We start from the raw sequence: 18,785 nt of genomic DNA on the forward strand, positions 1-18,785 counted from the left end.
GTTGATTGATGTCACAATACCGACCTTGCTCTCTCAATGTCAGCAAGACCAAAATTGTGGACTTCAGTAAGGGGAAATTTAGAGAACACACATTAGTCTTCAACAAGGACTCTGGATTGGAAAGGGCGAGCAGCTTCAAGTTTTTGTGTGCCAGCCTTTTACAGGATCTATCCTGGGTCCAGCACATTGATGCAATCATGAAGAAGGCACACTAATGGCTATTCTTCATTAGGACTTTGAAGAGGTTTGAAATGTCACCAAAGGCAGATGTACAATGGGGAGCACTCTGACTGGTTACGTCACCGCCGGATATGGAGGCTTCAATGCACAGGAGTGAAAGAGGCTGCAGAGGGTTGTAGACTCAGCATTTTCCTCATGGGTGCAACCCTCACCCAGCAGTACCTCAAGAATGTGGCATCCGTCATTAAGAACTCTCATCAGTGCCGTCAGAGAGAAGGTACAGGAGCTTGAAGATGCACACTCAAAGTTTTAAGAACAGCTTATTCTCTGCCATCAGATTTTTGAACAGTCAATGAACTCATGAACAACACCTCACTATTCCTCTTTTGCACTATTTATTGATTTTATTATTGTAACGTATAGTAATTAATGTCTGCCACCACAAAAAACAAATTTCACACCATACAATACTGTGTAAAAGTATTAGGCATGTATATATAGCTAGGTTGCCCAGTACCTTTACACAGTACTGCATTTGCCAATGTGGAGCAGAGAGTGAGTTTGTAAATCTGGCAGAAGCAAACGCTGTTGGGAATGGCGACGGTGGAACGCTGCTTGAGGGGTGTGGGACAGGTGACAGACAGGAAGTGCCAGGGGCAGGAGATGGTGTAGATGCCGGCAGACCCAGCCCTGAGACACCAGGCAAGGTCATTTGATTCCAAACAATTGGTTTATTGATCATTACAGAATGTCTCTCTGGTGCTTCCTGCTCCTGCCCCCTTCCCACTCTCAGTTCACAATAGAGCCATATATCAGAGTCAGGTTTATCATCACTGACGTATGTCTTTTTTTTTGCAGCAGTCTCCTGCACTACATAAAATTACTACAGTACTATGCAAAAGTCTTAAGCCGCATACATTTGCCTAAAACTTTTGCACAACACTGTACTGTATGTCAGTGATAATAAATCTGATTCTGAATGTTTCCAGCAATTTTTGTTTATAATTAACTTTTCCTTTGTCTTAAACAAGACAACATTTTTAAAGTTTTACACACGACCCAAGTTCTCGATTCTCCAACAAAGTGAAGCATTCTCTCTATGTTCATTCTGTCCACAACCTTCTGTACCTTACGGATAAGAAAGGTTGAGGGGTAGGCCAAGCATAAGAAATGGGATGGGCTCAGTTAGACGACTTGATCAGCATGGATAAGGTGAGCTAAAGGGCCAGTTTCCGTGCTGCATAGCTTAAGCAACCTATGACCCTGTTTCAGTCAAGTCCATCTTGCTTTTCTAAATTGCAATGATACAAACCTGGTCTGACCAATCTATCCTTGTAAGACAACTCAACCATCCCAGGTTAGGTCACCCAGATCCTCCTGCATCTCAGATCTCTGCAATCTCTCACAATTTAGGTAATATTATTTTGTTCCCCCCACCACCCTGAGATTGTGTCCATTGTTGTAGATGCTCCAACATGAGGAAACAGCCTCTCAGCATTCACCTTGTTAATTTCTCTTAAAATCTTGCATGGCTTAGTGAGATCACTTCTCATTCTTCAAGACTTGTGCTAGTATAGCTTGTGTACATTTTGTGCTTGTACTTTTGACCTTGGGATAGAAGAACCCTGGAAACGGCCACTATGGATTATTGCTATGAAAGTTCCATCTTCCTGTTCTTTGCAGGAATTTTTGGAATGGGTTTGGATGATCAGAACCTTCCCGGAGAAGCTGAGCCTAAAGAAATACACTCAAACTGAGAATACTTTCAATAAAATATTTAGTAACATCTCAGTAGTTGCTGCAGAACATAGAATTTGCCATGATTTTGTTGGGGTGAATTGTACTTCAGCTATGTCATCCATAAGTAGAGATAGAGGGAGACAAGAATATGTTTGGTTAAGCAACTCACACAAAATGCTGGAGGAACTCAGCAGGTCAAGCAGCATCTATGTAAGTTATGCTGGAATGTTGTAGGTGAAGGTGGAAAAGTCAAGAGCTGGGGAAGAAGGAATCTGATAATAGAGGAAAATGGGCCATAGGAGAAAGGCAAGGAGGAGGGGACTGGGAAGTAATAGGCAGATGAGAAGAGGTAAAAGGTCAGAGTAGAGAATAGAGAAAGTCTCCTTCCCTCCTCTCACCTTTTTCTTCTGCATCTTCCCTCTTCCTTCTCAATCCTGAAGAGGGGTCTCAGGCTGAAGCGTCAATTATGTATTCTTTTCCATAGATGCTGCCTGACCTGCTGAGTTCCTCCAGCATTTTGAGTGCTCTTGGATTTCCGACATATGCAGAATTTCCTGTGTATACAGTGCCTATAAAAAGTATTCCTTCCCTCCCTTGGAGTTTTCATGTTTTATTGTTTTACAACATTGAATCACAGTGGATTTAATTTTGACTTTTTTGGCACTGATCAACAGAAAAAGATTCTTTCATGTCAAAGTGACAAAATCTAAAACACAAAATAATTGATTGCATAAATATTCATCGCCTTTAATATGACACACCATATCATCACTGGTGAAGCCAATTGGTTTTAGAAGTCAGATAATTAGTTAAATGGAGATCTGCTTTTGGAGACCTGTGTGCAGTCAAGGTGTTTCAATTGATTGTATACACCTGTATCTGGAAGGTCTAATTGCTGGTGAGTCAGTATCCTGGCAAAAACTACATCATGAAGACAAAAGAAGTCAGTTAATATCCCTTGGAGTACAGTTAATTCAATCGTCTAGAAATGGAAAGAATACGCCTAGAGCAGGCTGTCCTCAAAAACTATGTGACCATGCAAGAAGGGGATCAGTGAAGGAGGCCACCAGGAGACCTATGACAACTCTGGAGGAACTACAAGCTTCAGTGGCAGAGATGGGAGCGACTGCGCATACAATTACTGTCAGGGTGCTTCACTAGTCACAGCTTTGTGGGAGAGTGGCAAAGATAAAGGCACATGAAATCTTGGCTAGAGTTTGCCAGAAGGCATGTGAGAGACTGAAGTCAGTTGGAAGAAGATTCTATAGTCTGATTAATCAAAAATTGAACTTTTTGGCCATCAGACCAAACGATATGTTTGGCATAAGCCAAACACCACACATAATCAAAAACACACCATCCCTACTGTGAATCATGGGGGTGGCTGCATCATGCTGTGGGGATGCTTCACTACAGCAGGCTCTGGAAGGCTTGCGATGGTAGAGGGTAAAATGAGCGCAGCAAAATACAGGGAAATCCTGGAAGGAAACCTGATGCAGTGTGCAAGGGAACTGTGAATTGGGAGATGATTTGTTTTCCAGCAAGAGAATGACCCCAAGCATAAAGCCAAAGCTACAAAGGAATAGCTTAAAAACAACACAGTTAATGTCCTGGAGTACCCAAGTCAGTCCAGACCTCAATCCAATTGAGAATTTGTGGCTGGACTTGAAAAGAGCTGTTCACTCATGATCCACATGCAATCTGACAGACCTGGAGCAGTTTTGCAAGGAAGTGTGGGGAAAGATTGCAATGTCCAGGTGTGCTAAGCTGATAGAGACCAGTCCACACAGACTCAAGGCTGAAATTGCTGCCAAACGTGCATCTTCTAAATACTGACTTGAAGGGGGTGAGTTATTATGCAGTCAATTATTTTGTGTAATTGTAATAAATTTAGACCAATTTGTAGAAATTTGTTTTCACTTTGACACGAAAGAGTCTTTTCTGTTGATCAGTGCCAAATTAAATCCACTGGGATTCAATGTTGTAAAACAATAAAACATGAAAGCTTCCAAGGGAGAGTGAATACCCTTTATAGTCAATATATGTTTGGTTAAATTTGGAAGACTGAGAGGTGATCCCTTTGAAACATATAAAATTCTGAAGAAGATAAATAAAATAAATATCAAGAGCTTGTCTTCTGGGTGAGGCATCTAAAACTGGAAGTCTGATACATTTATTTTGCTGAGTTAATTAAGGATGGAAATCAATGAAGATCAAAGTTTACATTGACACAGAACTGAGGGCCCTGTGGTCTGTTGTTAAAGGCCGAAAAGTACACGTTTAATTCAATGGCAGTGTATGCTTGAGATAGTATAGTCCACTCCCATTTCTTATGCTGTTTTAGCTTATAAAGTTTGGTTTGCTATCATCACATGTACGAAGATACACTGAAGGACATTGTTATGCATAGGCCCACAATATACATCAAGGCGATACAAGAGAACAACAATAACAAAGCTCTGAGTATAGTGTTCGGTTACAGGGAAAGTTCAGTGCTGGCAGACAATAAGGTGTACGGCCATGTCAAGGTAGATTGTGAGGTCAAGAGTCCATCCTCTTGTAAAAGAGATCTGTTCAGTATTTTTATTACAGTGGTATGGAAGTTGCCCTTGAGCCTGGTGGTAGGCGCTTTTGAGCTTTTATACCTTCTGCCTGATGGGGGTGGGGGGGTGAAGAGAGAATGTCTGGAATGAGAGAGCCCTCTGATTATGTTGGCTGCTGTTCCGAGGCAGTGAGTAATGTAGACGTGGTCCATGGAGGTGAGGCTGGTTTTCTTGATGTGCTAGGCTCTGTTCACAATTAACTACAGTTTCCTGCAGTCTCAGGGAAAGCAGTTGCAATGCCAAGCTGTGATTCATCCAGATGGAATGATTTCTGTTATATATCTGTAAAACAAAAATCATGTTATTGCTCTGTTAACTAGTTAAAATAATTGGCAAGCATCTTCCAGCATGATGTATGAAATATTAAAAAGACATGTTCACCGTTTATACTGCCTTTCTAGGACAATTTGCCTGATACGCACATTGTCACCTGTCTGGATTTGTATTTACTATGTACTTCTTGTCTACAGGTGAGCAAGCAACTGGCTGAAGAGTATGAAAAGCTGGTTAGCCCAGAGAAGGCGTCTACTGAGGATACCAAGCCACTGAAGATAAAGGAGGAACCTATCAGTGACATTGCTTTCCCCATCAATGAAGAGAATGAGCCTGACCTTTCCACAGGCGAGCAGGCCTTGCAGCTTGGAGTTCTGGCACAGGCTCATGAACGTTACACTGCTGCACTGGAGGTTGATGCATCTCCTCAGACATCAGGTGAAGACAAATTCTGCCATTTTTCTTTGCTAGGTTGTTCTTGAAGGCTAGGTTGGCCTTGAAGGCCAACGTCAGCTGTTCCTTTTTGATTTTTGTGTTTTTCCTTTTTTTTTCTAAAATGCTCGTTGAGTATTTTAAAGAGGCAGTAGAATGAGAATAGCACACACAAAATGCTGGAGGAACTCAGCAGGTCAGGCAGCATCTATGGAAAGGAATAAAGAGTCAATGTTTCAGGCCAAGACATATCATGAGGACTGGAAAGGAAGGGGAAAGAAGCCAGAATAAGAAAGTGGGGGGAGGGGAAGGAGTACAAACTAGAAGATGATAGGTGAGAGGGAAGGTAGGTGGGTGGGAGGTTTGAAATGAAAAGTTGGGAGGTAATAGATGGAAAAGATAAAGGGCTGAAGAAGAAGGAATCTGATAGGGGATGAGAGTGGATCTTGGGAGAAAGGGAAGGAGGAGGAGGGCAGCAAAGAGAGGTGCTAGGCAGGTAAGAGAAGAGAAGAAGTAAGAGAGTAACGAGAATGGGGAATGTAATAAGAAAAACAGGGTACGGGGGGGAGAAATTACCAGGTTAGACAAATTTGATATGCATGCCACCAAGTTGGAGGCTACCCAGAAGGAATATGAGGTTTTGCTGCTCCAGTCTGAGAGTGGCCTCATCATGGCAGTAAAAGAAGCCATGGACCCTTTGTCGGAATGGGGATTGGAATTGAAATTGTTGGCCACCAGGAAATCCTGCTTTTTACAGATGAGCGAAGGTGCTCGACAGGTGTCCCCAAATCTACTTCAGGTCTCACCGATGTCAAAGAGGCCCCACCAGCAGCACCAGATAAAGTACCGTAGATTTCACACTACAGAGCGCACCTGATTAAAAGCCGCTGGCTCTAATTTTAGAAAGAAAATCAATTTTGTACTTGTACAAGCCGCACCGGATTTTAGGCCGCACCGGATTTTCGGCCGCAGGTGTCCCACGTTGTAATATGAGATATTTACACAGAAAGATATTACACGTGAGGATTTTTTAACTTTTAATTAAATCCATATGGTAACATAAACAAATACATATTGCAAATGCTTTTTTTCGAACCGTGCCTGTAACGCGGCTACTTTTAAATATACGTTGCGTATACTTTTTTACTGAACAACATTCCAATATCTCCTAACGACTGGTAAAAAATATATATACTGCAGCCTACCAGGAAAAGTTATTGATCGCCTTTAACTTAAAAGCAGCGTTCGCTCAGATCTAATGCTGCTAGCGTAATGCCGCTCGCCCCCCTCCTTCCCGTTTATCACAAACCGGTATTTTTCCCACAAGACGCGGCGAAACCGGGTGTGACGTCATAGCATCCCGCGATGTAGTACAGAAAACAAATATAGTTAAAACACTTCTAACTTTAACTAGAAAATGAATTACTAAGCGAAAATATTATAAACTAAATAACCGCCATAAAGGCAGCACAATGCTTTTCTTCGAGTGTTTTCCATGTTGATGAGGGTGAGTACAAATGACTGATTTACAATAATTTAATTGTGAAAGTGCGCTTGATTTATCGTACAATTTCATTGGACCTCTGTGAACTACTCATCAATTTTATTGGTCTACTGTTACGAGGCAAAATGTTTTTGGCGGCATGAAAAAAAAACATGCATTAGCCGCACCGTAGTAAAGGCCTCAGTGTTCAAAGCTGTTCAAAATGTGGGAAAAAAGTAGCGGCTTATAATCCAACATCTACGGTAGGTAACCCTGACAGACTTGCAGGTGAAATGGTATTCATCATGAAGCTTAGCTGGCATTAATTATTTTAAAGTGGAGGCAAATGAGGCAGGCCATTTAAAAAAACAGGCTTTCATGTATCTTAATGAGCTGAAGAGCCAGTCATTGAACTTTAGTTGATTGAAAGATTCCAAGGTGAGAGCTGCATAGACATTATTGGGGTTCTTCAATATTCACTGACATGCATTATCTTAAAGGTGGCTCTTCTGAATGATGCAATTCCCTCTCCATACCATACTATAAAGTTGGTCTTGATCAAGTACTGTGCAAAAATCTTAGGTACATGTACATAGCTAGGGTGTGTAAGACTTTTATACAGTATTGTATTTGTCAATGTAGAGTGGAGAGTGAGTTTGTAAACTGACAGGAGCAAAGGATGTTGAGAATGGTGTGGGACAGGTGATAGAGAAGGATTACCAGGGGCAGGGAGTAGTGTCGGTGCAAATACACCTAGTCCTGAGACACTAGGTCAGGTCATTTGATCCAAACAATTGGTTTATTGATCATTATAGAAAATCTTTTTGGTTCTTTCCGCTCCTTCATCTCTCCCTTCCTCTTTTCCCAAACATGATTCCTTCTCCCTGCCTCTTCCCACTCTCGGCCCACAATAGGGACCCATAATCAGAATCATGTTTATCATCACTCACATGCGTCATATTATTTGTTTCTTCATTGTGGCATCAGTACCATAAGACCATTAGATATAGTAGCAGAATTCAGTCATTTGGCCCATTGATTCTGCCCCGTCATTTCATCATGGTTGGTCCAATTTTCCTCAGCCCCAATCTCCTGCCCCATATCCATTCATTCCCAGACCAATCAAGATATCAACCTCTGCCTTAAATATACATAAAGACTTGGCCTCCACAGCTGCCTGTGGTAAATAATTCCACAGATTCACCACTCTCTGGCTAAAGAAATTCTTCCTCATCTCTGTTCTAAAAGAATGCCCCTCTATTCTGAGGCTGTGTCCTCTGGTCTTAGACTCTCCCACCATAGAAAGCATCCTCTCCTCTCCACATCCACTCTATCAAGGCCTTTCACCATTTAACACACACAAATAGCTGGTAGAACACAGCAGGCCAGGCAGCATCTATAAGGAGAAGCACTGTCGACGTTTCGGGCTGAGACCGTCCTGACGAAGGGTCTCAGCCCGAAACATTGACAGTGCTTCTCCTTATAGATGCTGCCTGGCCTGCTGTGTTCCACCAGCATTTTGTGTGTTGCTTGAATTTTCAGCATCTGCAGATTTCCTTGTGTTTGCCTTTCACCATTCGATAGGTTTCAATGAGGTCATCTCTCATTATTCTGAATTCTAGTGAATACAGGCCCAGAGCCATTAATCGCTCTTCATATGGCAAACCATTCAATCCTGGAATCATTTTTGTGAACCTCTTTGAACCCTCTCCAGTTACAGCACATCCTTTCTAAGATAAAGGCCCAAACTGTCTCATAATACTCCAAGTGAGACCTCACCAGTGCTTTATAAAGCTTCAATATTACATCCTTGCTTTTATATTCTAGTCTTCTTGAAATGAATGCTAACATTGCATTTACCTTCCTCACCATGGACTCAACCTGCAAATTAACCTTTAGGGAATCCTGTACAAGACTCTCAATCCCTTTGCATCCTAGCTTTTTTGTATTTTCTCTCCATTTAGAAAATAGGCCTTTCATTTCTTCTACCGAAGTGCATAACCATATACTTCCTGACACTGTATTCCATCTGCCATTTCTTTGCCCATTCTCCTAATCTGACTAAGTCCTTCTGTAGCCTCTCCATTTCCTCAAAATTGCCTACCCCTCCACCTGTCTTCACATCCATCAATTCCATCATCCAAATCATTGACATATAAAATAAAAATAATTTGTCCCAACAAACCCTTGTGGAACACCACTAGTCTCCAGCAGCTCAACATAAAAGGCTTCCTTTATTTCCCCTCTTTGCCTTCTGCCAATCAGCCACTGCTTTATCCATGCTAGAATTTTTCCTGTAATACCATGGGCTCATAGCTTTTTAAGCAGCTTCATATGTGGAACCTTGTCAAAGGCCTTCTGAAAATCCAAGTACACAACATCAACCGATTCTCCTTTGCCTATCGTGCTTGTTACTACTTTAAAGAATTCCAACAGATTTGTAGGCAAGATTTTCTCTTGAAACCATGCTGACTACAGCCTATTTTATCACGTGTCTCCTAGTACCCTGAGACCTCATCCTTAATAATGGACTCCAACATCTTCCCAACCACCGAGATCAGACTAACTGGCCTATAGTTTCCTTTCTTCTGTCTCTTTCGGTTCTTGAAGAGTGGTGACATATGTAATTTTCCAGTCTTCCAGAATGATTCCAGATCTAATGATTCCAGATCTAATGATTCTTGAAAGATCATTATTAATGTCTCCTTGATCTCTTCATCTTTCAGGACTCTAGGCTGTACACTATCTGGTTCAGGTGACTTATCTACCTTCAGACCTTACAGTTACCCAAGAAACTTCTTTCTAGTTATGGCAACTTCATACACTTTATGCCCCCTGACACCTGGAACTTATACCATGCTGCTAGTCTCTTCCACAGTGAAGACTTATTCAGTGTGCCCACTATTTCGGTGTGTCTCATTACTACCTCTCCAGCATCGTTTTCCAGTGGTCTGATATCCATTCATGCCTTTCTTTTACACCTTATGTAGCTGAAGAAATTTTTGGTATCCTCGTTAATATTACTGGTTAGCTTACTTTCATATTCCATCTTTATCTTAATGACTTTTTTAGTTGCCTTTTGGTGGTTTTTAAAAGCTTCCCAGTCCTCTGACTTCCCACTAATTTTTGTTCTATTATATGCCCTCTCTTTGGCTTTTATGTTGGCATTGATTTATCTTGTTAGCCATGGTTGTGTCGTCTTTCCTTTAAAATCCTTCTTCCTGTTTGAGATGTATATATCCTGTGTCTTCCAAATTGCTTCCAGAAATTCCAGCCATTGTTGCTCTGCCATCATCCCTGCCAGTGTTCTTTTCTAATCAATTCTGCCTACTCCTCTCTCATGGCTGTGTAATTCCCTTTACTCCACTGTAATACTGATACATCTGACTTTAGCATCTCAGTGCAATGTAAGATGTACAATGCAATGTAGTACAGTCCCATACTTAAATTTCTACAGTACTGTGCAAAAGTCAGGCACCCAATATACACATACACTCTATATATAGAGGGTCAGAAACTAGAATGCTGCCACAGCGAAAATAAAACATTAAAGCTTAAATAATCCAGCATCGGGTCTTTGGTAAGTGTGGGACCAGCAGATTCTCCAGGTGATTTGATGTTGTTTATTATTAACCCAACATGTTTATAACTCACTTTTTATGTTGCATAGTATTGTGGCGACCCACTTTCTGCGCAGGCGAACCGGCTCACAAATAGCCAGCGCGCGGGGAGAGACTTTGGTAATGCACCTCTGACGTCATTTCTGCCCAGAGAGGGCGGGCGCTAGGGATTAAATTCCAGCGCCACGAAGTTTGAATAAACTAGCCTCGAAACGACTTACCAACTGCGTGTTGTCTCTAGCTCTGTATGTAGTACGTCGCTACATTGGTGACCCTGATGGTCCAAACGGGATTTGGACAAAAGATGACCGACTCTTCATCTGTTCATGCAGTTTCGCTAAAACTGATGACTTTCTGGACGCTGCGACCACGCGTGTGGTTTAGCCAAGCAGAAGCCCAGTTCCAAATTCGGCAGGTATCTTCTGATTCCACGTGTTACTATCACGTGGTGAGCACCCTTGACCAGGAGACGGCCGCCCAGGTTGCGGATTTCATACAGTCGCCCCCGGAAGAAGGCAAATATGAAGCATTCAAAGCGCTGCTCATTGGGACCTTTGGCCTCTCACGGCATGAACGGGGTGCCCGCCTGCTTCACCTGGACGGTTTGGGAGACAGGCTGCCATCAGCATTGATGAACGAGATGCTGGCCCTGGCTGATGGACACAAGCCCTGCCTCATGTTCGAGCAAGCGTTCCTAGAGCAATTGCCCGAGGACATACATCTGCTGCTGGCCAACGCAGATTTCAGCGACCCCCAGAAGGTGGCGGCCCGGGCAGATGTGCTGTGGAAAGCCAAGAGGGAGAGCGTGGCGTCCGTCGGTCAGATTACCAGGCCACGCGCCCAACAGCGGACCAGACCAGGCCCAGCAGGGGGGCGCACACAACACAGAGGCAGGAGTAAGGAGGCCAGTGAACAGTGGTGTTTCTACACCAGCGGTGGGGCACAAAAGCCCGCCGTTGTCGCCCGCCCTGCAAGGGCCAGCTGCCACTAATGACTATGGCGGCTGGCCACCAGGACAGCCTCTTGTACGTCTGGGACAAACAGTCGGGACGCCGCTGCTTGGTCGACACCGGAACGGAAATCAGTGTTTTGCACCCAACGGGGTACGACACCCGCAACAGGAAGCCAGGACCCACCCTGAGGGCCGCAAACGGCAGCACGATACGGACCTACGACACCCGCACAGTGCAGCTGCAGTTCGGCGCCAGCCGGTTCACGTGGGACTTCACACTGTCCGCGGTTGCCCAACCATTCCTGGGGGCGAACTTCTTGCGAGCTCACAGCCTGCTGGTCGACTTGCAAGGGAAAAGACTGGTACATGCCGAGACTTTCCAGACGTTCTCCCTGGGTGAAGCCAAGTTGCCGGCCCCACACCTGGATTCCATCACTCTGTCGGACAACAAATTCACCAAAATCCTGGCGGACTTTCCATCGATTCTGGCACCGTAGTTCACGGCAGCCATGCCCAGACACGGGGTTCAGCAACACATCCCGATCAAGGGACCACCCCTCCACACCCGTGCACAAAGGCTCCTCCCGGAAAAGCTCCGCCTGGCGAAGGAGGAGTTCAAGAGGATGGAGGAATTGGGGATTGTACGGAGGTCCGACAGCCCATGGGCCTCCGCCCTGCACATGGTGCCCAAAGCAGCCGGGGTTTGGAGACCATGCGGCGACTACCGCAGACTGAACTAGGCTACAACTCCAGACCGCTACCCCGTGCCACACATACAGGACTTTGCAGCAAACCTGCACGGGGCAAGAATCTTTTCCGAAGTAGACCTCGTCCGGGGATACCATCAAATCCAAAGTAGACCTCGTCCGGGGATACCATCAAATCCCGGTGCACCCTGAAGACATCCCCAAAACAGCACTTATCACCACGTTCGGCCGGTTCGAGTTCCTCCGAATGCCGTTCGGCCTGAAAAATGCCTCACAGACGTTCCAGCGGCTAATGGAGGCGGTGGGATGCGACCTGGACTTTGTGTTGATCTATTTGGACGACATCATTATAGCCAGCAGTAGTCACCAGGAGCATCTGTCCCACCTCCACCAGCTCTACTCCCGCCTGAGTGATTTCAGCCTCACAATCAACCCGGCCAAATGCCAGTTCGGTCTCAATATCATCGACTTCCTGGGTCACAGGATTACCAAAGACGGGGCAACACCTCTGCCCGCCAAGGTAGACGCGATCCGCCACTTTGCCCGGCCCAACAAGGTCAAAGACCTACAGGAGTTCGTTGGTATGGTGAATTTCTACCACCGTTTCCTCCCCTCAGCAGCCCGTATCATGCGCCCTTTGTACACCCTGATGTTGGGTAAAGGCAAGGACATTACTTGGGACGAGGAGGCCGCGGCCACTTTCGTTAAAGCCAAGGAAGCCTTGGCAGATGCTGCGATGCTGGTGTACCCCAGAACGGAAGTTCCGACTGCACTCACGGTGGACACATCCGACACAGCAGTTGGTGGGGTGCTGGAGCAGCTCACCGAGGGGCGCTGGCAATCCTTGGCGTTCTTCAGCGAGCACCTACGACCACCCGAACTCAAGTACAGTGCTTTCGACCGGGAGCTGTTGGCACTGTATCTGGAAATCCGGCATTTCAGGTACTTCTTAGAAGGCAGGCCGTTCACCGCGTTCACGGACCACAAACCGTTGACCTTCGCGTTCACAAAGGTGTCCGATCCCTGGTCGGCTCGCCAACAGCGACATCTGTCCTACATCTCCGAGTACACGACGGATATCCAGCATGTCTCGGGAGAGGACAACGTCGTGGCAGACACACTCTCCAGACCAGCTGTCCAGGCCCTGTCCCTGGGGGTGGACTATGCAGCACTGGCGGAGGCGCAGCAGGCAGACGACTAGATGCCCAGCTACAGGACCGCAGTCTCGGGTTTGCAGCTGCAGGACTTTCTCGTAGGCCCAGGTGAGAGGACCCTCCTGTGCGACGTGGCTACCGGCCAACCTCGCCCCATCGTCCCGGCAGCCTGGAGGCGACGAGTTTTCGACTCCATACACGGTTTGGCGCACCCATTTATCAGGACAACTGTCCGGCTGGTCTCCAGCAAGTTCACGTGGCACAGACTTCGCAAGCAGGTCAGTGAATGGGCCAGAACGTGCGTGCAGTGCCAAACAGCCAAGGTGCAGCGGCACACTAAAGCCCCGCCACAGCAGTTCGAACCCACCCACTGGAGGTTCGACCACATTCATGTGGATATCGTGGGCCCCCTACCAGTGTCCCGAGGAGCGCGGTACCTCCTAACTATGATAGACCGGTTCACGAGATGGCCAGAGGCGGTCCCGCTCACCGATACATCTGCCGATTCCTGCGCCCGAGCACTGATTACAACCTGGGTAGCACGCTTCGGGGTACCGGCCCACATGACCTCCGACAGAGGCGCCCAGTTCACCTCCAGCCTGTTGGGAACACAGCTACACCACACTACTGCGTACCACCCACAGTCGAACGGACTAGTGGAACGCTTCCATCATCACTTGAAGTCGGCTCTCATGAGAGGACCTGAGAGGACCTAACTAGGTGGACGAGCTTCCCTGGGTCCTGCTTGGAATTCGCACAGCACCCAAAGACGATCTGCATGTCGGCCGAGTTGGTGTACAGCGCACCCCTGGCCATCCCAGGAGAGTTCATACCAGCCCCAAGGGGGCAAGAGGAAGAACCCGCAGCAGTCCTGGACAGACTACGCGAGAGGCTCGGCAACCTGGCTCCCGTACCGACTTCACAGCATGGACGGACCCGGACCCATGTACCCAAAGACTTGCAGAACTGTAAGTTTGTGTTTGTACGAAGGGGCAGACACCGGGCACCGCTACAGCGGTCGTACGAGGGGCTGTTCAAGGTGATCAACAACAACGGGTCCACGTACGTTCTGGACATTGGGGGGAAAGAGGAGGTTTTCACAGTGGACGGACTCAAACCAGCCCATGTAGATGGCACAGCTGGTCGAGGTTCAGGCACCGCGGCGCAGAGGCAGACCTCCCAAACAGAGGCTGATCCAGACTGTGGACATTGGGGGGTGTCTCACCTGTTCTGGGGGGGAGCGGTTATGTGGTGACCCACTTTCTGCGCAGGCGAACCGGCTCACAAATAGCCAGCGCGCGGGAAGGGACTGACGTCATTTCCGCCCGGAGAGGGCGGGCGCTAGGGGTTAAATGCCAGCGCCGCTAAGTTTGAATAAACTAGTCTGGAAACGACTTACCGACTGCGTGTCGTCTCTAGCTCTGTATGTAGTACATCGCTACAGTATCATAATAAAATTTCCAGTAAATATAAAGAGAACACAGCAAATGAGGACCTTATTAACCTAAAAGGAAATGAGAATAAGGACCAGGATGAATTGGAAAGGAGGAAGTAAATAACTCCTTGTGAGCCAAATCCCAGCGCACTGGAATTTCCATATAGTTGGATAGGGAATTTTCAGTTTTACTGTATTCTGGATATAGCCCTTCTTTCTGAAAGTCATGCGCAGTAGTACCACAAGATAAAGACTTCAGTAAATAATCTTACAGAGAATGACGCAAAAATCCCCGATGAACGTTATGTAGGAGATAAGGGCCATATTCACAGTAGTTGAATGCTACTATAATTGGAATGAAATCCCTGTGATCTTGGAGATGATTGCTGAAAACCCGTGATTCACTCTAGTACTGTCAGTACAAGGGAAATGGGTTAGGTTTTTGGAATGAATCTGCAGACACACCAAAATAATAATTGTAGTGTGGCTTAATTAGTGCTTTTAGAGTTTTATTTTTGTCTAAAATGCAGGTGAATTGGGACAAAATAAAAACATCTTTCAAAGATTTGAATGGTATAGCAAAATACTGTGAAAATAAGAGGGATAAATTATCTTCATGAACACAGATTTGCAAAGCAGGGAAGTATATGTATGTGTAGCTACCATGCATAACTGCAATAGTTCTTTTGCTTAAAATAAAAGAATTGGTGACCTTGAAGCAAACAAGAGAGGGCAAAAAGGCAAAGAATGGGTTGAAATTAAGAAAAATGAGCAGATTATGGAAATCTGAAATAAAAACAGAAAAAGGTAGAAAAACTAAGCAGATCAGATAGCATTATGGAAAGAGAACAGTTAATGTTTTGGGTCTACTGAATAATGGGGCTGATACATTTAATGAAAAGATGGAAAGATAAAAATAAATACTTGGATTAAAGGATTCAAATACGAAATACAAGTGGTTGGTATAGCTGCATGAATGAACAATAGAATTCTTAGTTTTGCAGATGATGCAAAGAGCAGAAAAAGAAGTCATTACGTGTAGTTCCCTGGCTACAACTGTCTAGGTGGAGATGATTTTTTTTTTGTTAAAACCTAGTTTAATTTCGATTTGCTTCTTCCTTCAGGCCCTGAGGTTAGCAGCTCTCCTCTGTGGAACCTAACTCAAGTTAAAATGGAGCCTCAAGAGAATGAAGAAGGCAACGGCCCTCCTCACGGTGTTTTGGGCAACGATGTGTTTGAAGAACCAATGTCTGCCATGAGTGACTCTGGCATCCCACAAACTCCAAACACTGCTGGCTCTGACGGCAGCTATATATCTCACTCGCCTGACAGTCTAATGGCATCTTCTCCTGTTTTCAATCAGCGACCAAAGAAAAAGCTAAGGAAGGTGTGAAAGCTCACCAACCATTCAATAGTTAGTTTTTAAGGAGTTTATTTGAAGCAGTTGCTCTCCTCAACAATGCTAATTTGATATATTCTTTAATCAGATCTGGGATGTATTGTACTTACAGAATTATTTTGTACTTTTAAGAATCAGGGCCAAAACGACAAACAAAAAAAAAACTAGTTCATACTTCCTTTGAGTTTGTGAGGTAGGGGAAGGCCGTGTGAGAGAGAGAGAGAATGGGGATTTTGTGGAAACTGATGCAAATTTTAACTTTTAGACTGAGTTTGAGTTGAACTCCGAAGGGAAGCTTTTTCCCTCAGACGGATGGACTTATAGAAAAAAAGAAATTCAGTTTGTACCCCATTCAAACAATAAATTGCTTGTCATGGAAGCAAATGTGGAAGCCATTTATGCATGCTTGCCACTCTGGTGTATCACTGTATGAAATAAGTTCAGAGAATTTCCGTGTTTATTCTGAAATTTTAAGTTGCAAGAATTCAAGTCAGTGCTATACAGAACACAGTGCAGTTTAACATTTCATGTTTCATTTTAGTTAATTTCCTTTGTGCCTTCACTTAATACATTTAAGATAGACACCATCTTTGCAAACTTGTTCCTTCCTATTCAAACAGATTAACTGGTCAGGTTACTCAGCAAAATCCTACAGTGAAACCATTCCCCTGCGGCTGCTTGACAATGCATATTCTACTTTAAACTAATTTGCTTTCTACATTTGACATTTTAAACTGGAGGGTTAATTCACTGATCCCACACTCTATTTCTAAGGCTCATAGAATTAATGGTGCATTTTGGTAGCTTCTCATTGTTGGGGTGTCTATCCTCAATTACTTCAACCATGTACAATTGCAGTAGGTGTACAATGCATACATTGTAGACTGACCTCAGTATTATCTTGAGCTTGATTTATTTAAATACAGATTGTAGGAAGTTTTGTGGAATGAAAGCCAAAAACCACATATCTTGTTTTTCCTAAATTAAGCATTTTCCCATTTAATTTTACACTTTTAAGGCGGATCACTGAATAAGCAAAGAATTGAGAGAAGTTTCAGCACCATTGATTTAATCATGAATATATCCAGAAAATAACTTTTTTTTAAAAAACTGCAGATGCTGGAAATCTGAAATAAAACAGAAATGCTCTCAATGAAAAGAGAAACAGTTAACATTTCAAATGAAAGGGGACTTGAGCTGTCAAGTATTTGCAGCATTTTCTGTGGTTTGTGATCTTATGCCCTTTCTCCCAGCTTAAGTTTGCAAATTAGTTTTGATCTCCAGGCTTTGAATTGTTGCTAGTCAGTTTTGGATTTTACACCCCACAGGAATCTAAAAGGTCCAGTATTAAATGTACTAGCTATCAAAAAGTCAGCATTTTATATCATGCCTTGTATCTGAGACTTCCTAGAAAGAGCAGGCTATATAAAGAGATTGCAAAAAATTGAAGAGGAGATTGAGTCATACAGGAGAATTATGTGTTTTAATCCACTTGCCATTGTGGTATTTTGTATCAGCCATTGATGCATCTCTGCTGTGCACTAAAAGGCTAGAACAGCTTTTTTGTTTCCCTTTTTTATGTCCTCTTGATGTTACCATTGAACTTGTATAAGGAGACAGATTGGAAGCAAGTGTTACTATTGTGAACACTTGTCTGCTGCTTTTACAAACTGGTTATTTTAATGTGCGCCACTCATAAATTTCCTGACCGTCCTCTTTGCTGATAGGGGCTCTGAAAATTAACCCAAGTGTTGGAGCATGCAGCCTATTAGCCCTTCTTTCTCTGCTCTGGATTTATTTCTATGTACAATGGCTACTATGTACCCTGACTATGTAAATAAATGGTCCTTTACCAGTCTGCCTTTCACGTATAGTCTATCATAATCTTATCTGAAAAGGGACCAAGTTTCTTGGATGAGACCAACCTTCAGAGCTCATATTATCTGGATTCAGAGGTTGATCAGATTTACTGCCAATAGTTACACATTTCCTTAGAGTGACTATTTCTCAAATGTTAATTTGACCTGCCATTAAATGTTTTAAGATCAACTTGTTGCATAGTAGTTGAATGCATAAAAATCTATAACATTCAGCACAAAGCTAAGAGAACTTAAATAATTACCGAGGTAAAAATCTGATGATGTTTTTGAAAGGTTCTGTGTTAGGGCCTTGATTTTTAAACAGACTACTGATGCTGGAATTACTCAGCACATTCATTATCCCGTCTTCTTTTCCCAGGTATAAAGTTTCAGGGAACAGCCTGTACCTGATATGTCAAACTACTGACGTGTGCTGAACATTTCTATCATTTTGTTTTTCTTGCTTATCAATTATCCTTGTTTGAACTCCAGCCCACTGCTCCTGTCTACCAATCATGTATAAAGGGAAGCAGTATAGTCTAGGAAAGCTAAGCTGGAATAGGTCTCTTTTTAAGTACCTTGGGCAAGCTCTGTAGCAATAAAAGAAATGAATTGCTGTCGCCTTTTATCCTGTCGGAATAAAATGAATTATTTCAAAATATATTCTTTGAGTACTGTGTGAAACCATTTTGTGAAAATTACATTTTAAAATCTTGATTAGGTGACCGTACTGTATATGTAACTTCATCATATTTAATGTCTCCCCTCCCACCCCCAAACCAAGACCTGTAGATGACATGTCAATAAATTTAACAGTAAATGATTAGCCTGAACAGCAGAGAGGTGAAGGCATCAGGAACACAACAGTATCTTGTAGGACCTGAATATCTATTATCTTTCATCAATATTCATCAGCGTGGTGCTGATCTGCTTTCTGAGGGCAGGGGT

At 44.0% G+C, this 18,785-nt stretch overlaps 1 protein-coding gene across 1 annotated transcript in view; it reads left to right on the forward strand.

The window, feature by feature from the left end:
* The window catches only part of supt7l (SPT7 like, STAGA complex subunit gamma), a 52,761-nt gene extending 34,263 nt beyond the window's left edge, over positions 1–18,498 (forward strand). The window contains exons 4-5 of the mRNA XM_073056038.1: positions 4,994–5,234; positions 15,704–18,498. Of these exons, the coding sequence (XP_072912139.1) occupies positions 4,994–5,234; positions 15,704–15,972 (510 nt within the window). The 3' untranslated portion in view covers positions 15,973–18,498. The remainder of the gene's footprint in view (positions 1–4,993; positions 5,235–15,703) is intronic.
* Positions 18,499–18,785: the final 287 nt, after the last annotated feature.

Source organism: Hemitrygon akajei, chromosome 9, assembly GCF_048418815.1.
Source record: "Hemitrygon akajei chromosome 9, sHemAka1.3, whole genome shotgun sequence".
Classification (NCBI taxonomy): Eukaryota; Metazoa; Chordata; class Chondrichthyes; order Myliobatiformes; family Dasyatidae; genus Hemitrygon; species Hemitrygon akajei.